Genomic DNA, 9,637 nt, shown 5'->3' with positions numbered 1-9,637 from the left:
CCTTGAAGCTGACATTTCCATATTTATCCCGAAGGAAAACCAGCGGTCCTTCAGGACCTGATATAAGTCGAAGGAGGCCAGCCAGTTCTGGAGGGCTTCCTTGAAGAACGTCGTGTTCCAGGCGTAGAACGGAATGAAAATGACGATGTGCAGGAGGAATCCTGACCTGGCCAACGAGTGCATTACGGGTGACCAGGAACCAGCTGTAAATGACACAAGGTAAAATTAGCTAGATGGGCTATCTAAGTCCGAACTAAATATACACACACATACACACACACATCTATATATATATATATATATATATATATATATATATATATATATATATATATATATATATATATATATATATATATATATATGTATATATATATACACATTAATATATATAGCTGTATATATATGCATGTATATATATACATATATATAATGTATATATATATATATATATATATATATATATAATATATATATATATATATATATAAAATATATATATATATATATATATATATATATATATATATATATATATATATATATATATATCCCACGTGCAGGTACACGACTTCAAGAAAAGGTAAAATACTACAGGGAGGACGTAAAAGGTTTACGTATCTCTCTGAGAAGATAAAGTGTTAGATAAAGTGATTTAGCCTCAATAAGTGATAAAAGAGATCACAGATGTACAACCACGCTGTTGCATTATGATGTTGCCTCCAACAAAGGATAAACAAACAAACAAAATAAAACACTGCTTGTCAGGGGGTCAAGGGGACAAAACACCCATATGCACTTTTGCCCCTGGCCTTTCCTAAGGAGCCGTGCCCTGGCCTGGCCGGTGAGACTTTGCCCTTTTGACTTCCGGATGAAAGAAAATGAGAGGGTATCAGGCTTACTCTGCATCGAGAGGCCCTACTAGGCTGAAGGGCAAAGTGCATTAGGTGAGGGTAAGACTTGCTATGTTGTCAGGCCTAGAAGCGACACCACGGAAGAAAATAAAACTAGAATAATTTGGACGTGGCAGAAACGAGTATGCCCAGGCGAATGAACGGGGTTAACAGATAAGAAATGACACCTTTACTCAGTTAAAAAGTCAAAGAAAGCTCAAGAGTCAACACTGTCCTGATCTGGGCAGCTGATGAAGAGGGCAGTTGATGAGCGACGTGTTGCAGGAGAGATAATGGCAACTGAAGTGCTGCAAGGACTTGAAAGAAAAGAAACAGGTGAAAGAAGACACAGAATCAAGATACACCTACCTGGAAAGGGCTCATTAAAACAGACCCCCAGAATATGGATTAAGCTATGAAGAAGAAGAGGAAGAAGTCGAGTTTGTGTGTTATTCATCAATCTTAAACGAAATCAAGATCAGTAACAGACGAACTCGTCTGGAATTCAAAAGGGATTTAAGGTGCCGGGTTCGGTGCTTTCGAGGGAAAAATGGACGCTACTGTTCTATGGAAGCGAGGTAAAATTTAAGGTCTGGGAAAGCGATGACATATATCATCATCAGAATCCGAAAGGGAAGTTACAGACTGCTACATGTCAAATATGAGAGTAAACAAAATTTAACATTAGAGACTATCCCACGGGGATTCTGGAGGAAACCTCGGGTCACCTGTCCGGTACAGGGGTTCTAGTCTAGTGCTTCTCAAGGGATCCCCAGAGCAACTGTTCATGAGATTAGTTTTTTCCTGGGCTTAGCATGTTTAATAGTTATGGCTTGGACCAGCGACGGGTAGTATACTGTTTGTCACTTTTTCATAAGTTGAATTTAAACAGAGATCTTTCACATTCATAATTGATCCCTGATCCCTTTTATCTGCTGAGAGCAACCAGATTCTGTACAGCAGCACCAATATGCAGTAAATGTACCTAGCTGTCGAACTTCTCAGTTCAAGACAAGACGTCCTTTATTCCTCACACCGTTGAACTGTGGAACAGCCTCCCGGAGGATGTCGTGCAGTTGGAACTTCAGAAGTTCAAGCGAAAATGCAATGCATTACTACCCTAATACTCTTTTTCTTGCATTTTAATACATTTTTATCTATTTACATATTTATTAATTTATTTTTTCTTTTTCAATAAGTGGGGTCTCTTCTTTCTGTATTTCCCTTTACTTCCTCTTACTTCTTACTAATGAAGACCATGTTCTTTGGAAGCTTGAATTTCAAGTCAGTGGCCCCTTTGGTGGGCTTGTTCCATATCATGGATACCTTTTTTCGCCGTAAGCGAAGTATAATCCTGCCATATTTTGCTCTTATCCTGTTTTGGTTTGGTATAAAATTAAGGCAAACAAATGAAATAATAATTTTTTTGTTAAAAACTTGATTCAGACTGTTATGAAATTAATAAAATCGTGAAAACAGGAAAGGCATCAGTCAAGAATTTTCAAACAGACTTATGTGTCAGGTAGATACCTAATCTAAAAACGCGTTATAATCATAATTAAGTAAGACACTACACATAGAGGGTCTGCATCCATTCGCTTACGTTTGGCAAGAAAAGCAACATGTACAAGGTGACGACGTTGGCGAAAGATTTTGAGCTCTTGAAACTGGCCCGCCGCGTGGCTGCTTGCATGACGTCATTCGGATGAATCCGTTTGTCTGCCCTCTGGACTTCGACTCCAGTAAGGAAATACGTCGTGACAATGAGGGCGAAACAGCCGGTATTAATCACAGCAAATGAAATTCCCAAAGACTGGCTGCCGGCGAAGACATCGAGTGATTTCCCGCTTTGTAGACTGTAGGCTACAAACTGTACGTAAGGCGGGGCCATCGCCACCAGACACCAACCACGATGTAGCTGACAGCCTCTTGCACAGAGTGGACGTTACTATGGAGTGGTACTTGAGGCTATGGCATATGGCCACGTAGGAATCTGAAGCCAGGCAACTCATGTTAATGGACGACACAGTTAGAAAGGAACGCAGGATGGTCAGAACTATGAGACAGTGAATACTGTCTAGCAATGTATTTTCTTCAAACATCAACACGCCGACTAGACCGATGCAAGCGGAGAGGTTGTTAACGATGCAGGTGGTGGGCTTTTCTGCCAGAACGGAAGACCTCCGATGGAGGTACAGGGAGAGAATCGCTTCTGATATGGCTATCGATGCCAACAATATTACTAGTTGTTTCCAAACGACGATTCTTCTCCCCAAAAGATGGCGTTCTTGAGAATCTTCGGAGTCCTTGGAGGCGTTGCAGGTGACGGTCTGCTCAAAAAAAGGTAGCTAACTTGCAGATAAATTTCTTTTTTCGACAGAGGTCAACTCCGAAATACCGCCAGGATGCTGGTCGTTTCTTCTCAGCTTCATCCTTCCTCTCGAGTTCGGAATAAGCTGCGCCAATTAGTGAGAAGACCTGCGTAATCTTTAACCGTAAAAGCCTTCTTGCTAAAGATTTTGTACATGAGAGAGAGAGAGAGAGAGAGAGAGAGAGAGAGAGAGAGAGAGAGAGAGAGAGAGAGAGATTTTTTCTTTTGCCCCGTGAGAGGCTACTTTGTGATGTATTACCTCTTATGCTGCCAGAGGGGAAGCATAAAAAACGATACCTACAGTTAATAGTGGAATAATCAGTCATTAGAGCTGGTTTAACATCAAATTACTATGAACCTTTATCAGTACATAATTATCTTGTTATAAAAAATCATTAGAATACTTATCCATTGTCAGTAAAAGTCTAAAAATAAATGTATATGAAAACACACATACACAGGTGTATATATATGTATAAATATATATATATATATATATATATATATATATATATATATATATATATATATATATATATATATATATATATATATAAATGGTGCATGTATATATATATGTATAATGTTCCACATACACTCTGTGTATAACGCATTGAGCAATTTCGACCAAACTTCGTATACATATGACTTACCATCTGGGAAAGAACATTGTGGGGATAAGCATCACTGGCACGAGAGGGTGGGAAGGTGACAGGGGAGAAAATAAAAAATTAGGGAAAAAGACAGATATTAGTGTCTAATCCATAGTTTTTGAGGTTGCTGAGATGAATAGTGACACTCCCGATGTCCTTTAAGTCCAAGTTCAGCCCCGATGGGGAGGGGGTTGGGAAGGGGGTGATGTAGAAATAACTGAAACGACAGATATCAGTGTCTAATACACAGTTTTTGAGGTCACTGAGAAGAACAGTGACACTCTTGATGTCCTTTAAGTCCAAATTCAGCTCTGATAGGAATGGGGTGGGAAACTCCCAGATGTGTTTAATCCATAGTTTCCGAAGTCCCTGAGAGTTTATGTCCAAGTCCAGCCCTGATAGGAAGGGGGTGAGAAGGGGTGGGAAGGTGACATGCAAAAATAACTGAAACGACAGATATTAGTGTCTAATCCATAGTTTTTGAGGTCCGTGAGAAGAATAGTGATACTCCTGACGCCCTTTAAGTCTAAGTTCAGTCCCGATGGGAAGGGGTGGGAAGGTGGTGACTGTAAAAATAACTGAAAACTATAGATATTAGCGTCTCATCCATAGTTTTGGAGGTCCCCGAGATGCATAGTGAAACTCCCAATGCCATTAAGTCCAAGTTAAGCCTCGATAGGAAGGGGGGGTGGTGAGAAGGGGTGAAAAATAAATGTAAAAAATGACAGATACTAGAGTCTAATCCATAGTTTTCGAGATCACTGGGATGAATAGAGACACTCCCGATGCCCTTTAAGTCCAAGTTAAACCTCGATAGGAATTGGGGGTGAGAAGTCGTGAAATATAAAATGTCAAAAATGCTGGGCAATGTAACTGAAACAACTACCTTAACAGGAATGAGAGAGAGAGAGAGAGAGAGAGTTCATCGGTCGTCATTCAGAGGTTTCCTGGGCAGCGCCAGGTTGGTCAGCTAGTATATATATAATATATATATATAAATGGATGTATGTATGTGAATGTGTATGTTCCACATAAGCTCTGAAATGCACTGAGCAATTTCAACCAAACCTGGTATATGTATGACTTACTATCTCGAAGAGGACACCGTGGGGGTAAGCCATCACTAGTACCAAAAGGGCACCAAAGGCAAAGGGGACGGGGTGGAAGGGCTCCCCTAAAACGGGGTAGGTTCTGCCAGTGAAACGCGGCTGGTTATGCCCGTAGATTTAATAATTTTACGAATTTATCATACCTAATTTCGGTATACATATGACTTACTAGCTGGAAAAGAATATCCGTGGGGGTAAGGCATCAATGACACCAAAGGGGGTGGGGGTTGGGAAAGGGGTGACAGAGAGAGAGAGAGAGAGAGAGAGAGAGAGAGAGAGAGAGAGAGAGAGAGCGAGAGTTTATCGGTTGTCATTCAGAAGTTTTCCCGGACAGCGCCGTGTTGTCAGCTAGTATATATATATATATATATATATATATATGTATATATATATATATACATATATATATATATATATATATATATATATATATATATATATATATATATATATATATATATATATATATACTCGTATATATACCCCATAAGGATGTGTAATAATAATAATAATAATAATAATAATAATAATAATAATAATAATAATCTAACATTATCATAATAATACAATTTTCTTTTGGATTCCTAGTAATTCAAGACTTCAACAATTACTGATTATTTCCCGGACACTTACCACATGGTCATATGATCATGTGGAACAAAATGTGGTCTAAAGTCTAAAAGACTCATTAGTAAGACAAATAACCACGAGAAGGCCAACCAAAATTTGTCACAAGTGTGTGTATGTGTGTGAGTGTGTGTGTGTGTGTGTGTGTATAGTCCTATATTTTTCAAAATTTAATTTGACTATCTACGCAAGTAATTCAGATATTTCAACCATCAGGACATGACGAAATGCGCATCTTCCATATCCAAGCTTCTTCTCCGACCTCACTCGGGAAGTTTTTCTCTTTAGAATTCCTATAAAAAAGGAATATGGTTCGTGTGGTTAACCACCCCAACCTCCCAGAAACTCTTAGAAGGAATTGGAGCGGAAATGCCGAGCGACGATCTCCGCAGACATCCGCCGTATAGCTTATCACAGATTAATCACTCTCCCATGTTACTGAATCAGCTCGTTTTATGGCATTGATCAGTTTTGCACAGACTATTCATCTTCGTTACTGGTAGGTCATATAGAGAGTTTATTCGTCTCCGTACTGGTAAATCATATAGAGATTCTATTCATCTCCGTACTGGTAAATCATATAGAGAGTCTATTCGTCTCCTGTACTGGTAAATCATATAAAGATTCTATTTATCTCCGTTACTGGTAAATCATATAGAGATTCTATTCGTCTCTGTTACTGGTAAATCATACAGAGATTCTATTCGTCTCCGTTATCTGCCCGCTATATCCGGATTTGACTCGTATTTTCTGTATATCAAGTACAGAATCTATTCGTCTCCGTTATTTATCTATTGTGCACAGACTTCTTTTTTAAAATTTGTTATCGGTCTATCGCCTGCCGAGTCTACACGTTTCCCTCACTGATCTGCTATGTATAGATTCTATTCGTCCCTGTTATCGGTCTATCCTGCACAACACACTCGAATCCCCCCCCTCTGTTATCGTCTAACATGACCAGGCTCTTAATCGTCTTTGTTGGTGGCCTGTCACTTGGAGATTCTGCTAATCTCCATAACTGGTCGATCAAAATTTTCCCCCCAGATAGTATTAGGATTTAGAGTTAGTCTTACTTTCTAACAGAGAGAGAGAGAGAGAGAGAGAGAGAGAGAGAGAGAGAGAGAGAGAGAGAGAAACTGCTTCTCTAATCGAAATCTGTAAAGATCTCAATCGCGAGTTCCTCGTTATAGCCCGACCAGAACATCGGGATCTCTGGGAATTAGGACATCTGTTCCTTGGCAACGAGGACAAGGTCTAGTAAAGGGTCGCCAGTTTGCCCTACTCTCAAAAGATTAGAGAGAAAACTGGCTGTAACTCGGGCGAGACTGATATTTGTCTAAGCTACGAGTCGTTATCGTTATTTCATTATCTTGATCACTGATATGTAATTATACATTGCATAATCCTATTCTCTCTATACATCTCTCTCCTTATTCGGGGACCCGATGGGGAAGCTATGACAGAGCCCTGGTAAGGTGGGTTGGGGTGGGGAGGGATACTGGGAGAGGGACCGGGGTGGGTAGGAACAGCACCAAACATCGTCTGCTGCAGCAGCAGCAGCCGCCGAGGGGAGGGAAGAGATGGTGTCCTGCACCGCGCATGTCCAATAATCCCTCCCTTAAACTATAATATTGATTCTGTCTTTATCCTGCTATCCACAGTAGATTTATCCTTGCTGATATCTGATAAGATAACGAAGGATAATTAACCGGAAGGTCTGTTCTCGATGAGAAATACATGGGGCCACACGACAGGATGCTCAGAGCGCATGTCTTCACACACCGAGAGGAATCGGGGAGAGAGAGAGAGAGAGAGAGAGAGAGAGAGAGAGAGAGAGAGAGAGAGAGAGAGAGAGAGAGCTGGACTGAACACTAGTGAAATGGAGAAGAAGAGAAAGAGAGAGAGTCGGGAGGGGGTAGGGGTAGTACGGAGAGAGAGAGAGAGAGAGAGAGAGAGAGAGAGAGAGAGAGAGAGAGAGTATGAGAAGGCAGTGTGAGTGTGTGCTAGTAGCGCGGCCATAGAAGGGATATTGTTTACCTGTTTTAAGTGAAGGGGAGCTGCCGTGGGTAGTTGTGCCTCTACAGTAGTGTGTGTGAGAAGCTCCTCCGTCGGAAATAGCGCGAGAGAGACCCGCCATTGCAGCCTGCAACTCGATAGTATATCCTCTTTATCCAACCCCACCACCACCACCATACTATACAAAATAATGAGTGTGAACCTCGGCAATGACACAAAAGCTACCTCGCCTGTCAGGACCCCGGACGAGGCCAAGGAGGGCAAATACGAGCCGAAACAGAACAAAAAAATCGTTCGTCTCTTGACAGTGATCGCTTACGTGATATCGGTGTCCATGGCCGCCATAATCCTGTCCTTGTATTACGTGTTTTTGTGGGATCCCCAGCTCAAATACTCCAACACAGAGAAGGCGAAGATGGACAGCTCGCCTTTTGCAACTCCCGACACAGGTAAGGAAGGAAGGAAGGACCTTTTCCGTTCCTCCTGAAATATGTTCCCCCCCAAAAAACTCCGACCCCCTGCGACCACAGGGCGCCGAAAATTCCCCACTCCCCAACAAAGAATGCATGTGCAAAATCATGGAGGGCTGGCTCACGGCGATGTCTTATGCACGAGGTTATTCCAGGATTGGGGGGAGAGGGGGGGGGTGGTAGCTGGTCGTTCCATTCCATATCTGGGTCCTTTTACGAAAGGCTTTTTCGGCTGTTGCGTGGTGCAGGCGAACCAGGCCTTCATGTATTAGCATTGCTGTGGCGTTCGCCGGATGGTGCTGTGTGGTACCAGGTCCTTCAATTACGCAATATATGACAATGCAACGTCTCACTAATGCTCCCCCCTCCCCAACCCCTTCCTATCCCACCTCCCCTTCCCCTTCGACTGTCATCGGGGTGTTCTTTCGCACGCACGATGGCCATGACTAGGGTACTTCCGATCCTCTCATTATCAACAAGAGAAGACGCCCGTGGTATGGGGGTGGGTTTTTGAAGTTACCAAAAAGGTATACCATAAACGAAGAAGGAGCCATAAAACCATATAAACCATAATAATAAATGAATATAGGTCAATCGATTTTATTTATCGAGGAATATACGTGTTATTCAGATTAAAGGAAATGCAAAAATGGGGATAATTTAGCTCTACAATAGTCCTAGTATCGTCAAGTTTGCGATCGTCACATCGCCAACAAGACGATGGCCATATTACACTACATTACATTACGTTCCCAGAAGCATTTCTTCTATAAACAGGGGGATGATTCGTCGTAAATATTTCGACAACATCGACAACACGAACGTCCGAAAATAAAACGGACGGACCGGCAAGGCCTCTTTTTCCAGGAAAAAACAACGTGGTGACAATATCATGCTTCAAGTGGGTCGTAAATGTCATTCACCTTTAATGACTGGAATCGTGTGCTGAATTTGGTCAAAGCCACACACTCCTTCGGTGACAAAGCAGTCGATTGTATTGCGTTCGAGTGTCGAGCGAATCAGGAAGAAGCACTCGACAGAATAAAGCTAAAAAGTATGTATTTTATATAGGTATATTAGTATATATTTATATATATATATATATATATATATATATGAATGTATATTAGTATATATACATACTAATAACTTTTGTTTTATTTTGTTGAGTGCTTATTAATATATACACACTAGTTAATATGGCATTTTGGTTATTATATATATATATATATATATATATATATATATATATATATATATATATATATATATATATATATATATGCACACTATTCACTACACACACGCGCGCGCACACACATACAACACAAGGCTAGGATCTATGACCTAAGGAGTAAATTCATCTTAATATGCAGATGACTTAAAACTGAAACCACCTTAGGGTATGTCAATGATCTAAAGATGGAAACAAATTATGAACACATTTCTGACCTATAGATAAAAATAAATTATGAACAAATTCCTGACCTAAACAAGA

At 40.7% G+C, this 9,637-nt stretch overlaps 1 protein-coding gene across 1 annotated transcript in view; it reads left to right on the top strand.

Moving 5' to 3' along the window:
* The first annotated feature begins 7,620 nt into the window (after nt 1-7,620).
* LOC136839510 (uncharacterized) overlaps nt 7,621-9,637 on the top strand; it is a 49,731-nt gene continuing 47,714 nt past the window's right edge. Inside the window, exon 1 of the mRNA XM_067105685.1 lies at nt 7,621-8,118. Coding sequence (XP_066961786.1) covers nt 7,860-8,118 — 259 coding nt within the window. The 5' untranslated portion in view covers nt 7,621-7,859. The remainder of the gene's footprint in view (nt 8,119-9,637) is intronic.

The sequence above is a fragment of the Macrobrachium rosenbergii genome, chromosome 6 (assembly GCF_040412425.1).
Source record: "Macrobrachium rosenbergii isolate ZJJX-2024 chromosome 6, ASM4041242v1, whole genome shotgun sequence".
In the NCBI taxonomy this organism is placed as follows: domain Eukaryota; kingdom Metazoa; phylum Arthropoda; class Malacostraca; order Decapoda; family Palaemonidae; genus Macrobrachium; species Macrobrachium rosenbergii.
The sequence above is the reverse complement of the archived record's forward strand: the minus strand, read 5'-3'. Positions and strand labels throughout refer to the sequence as shown.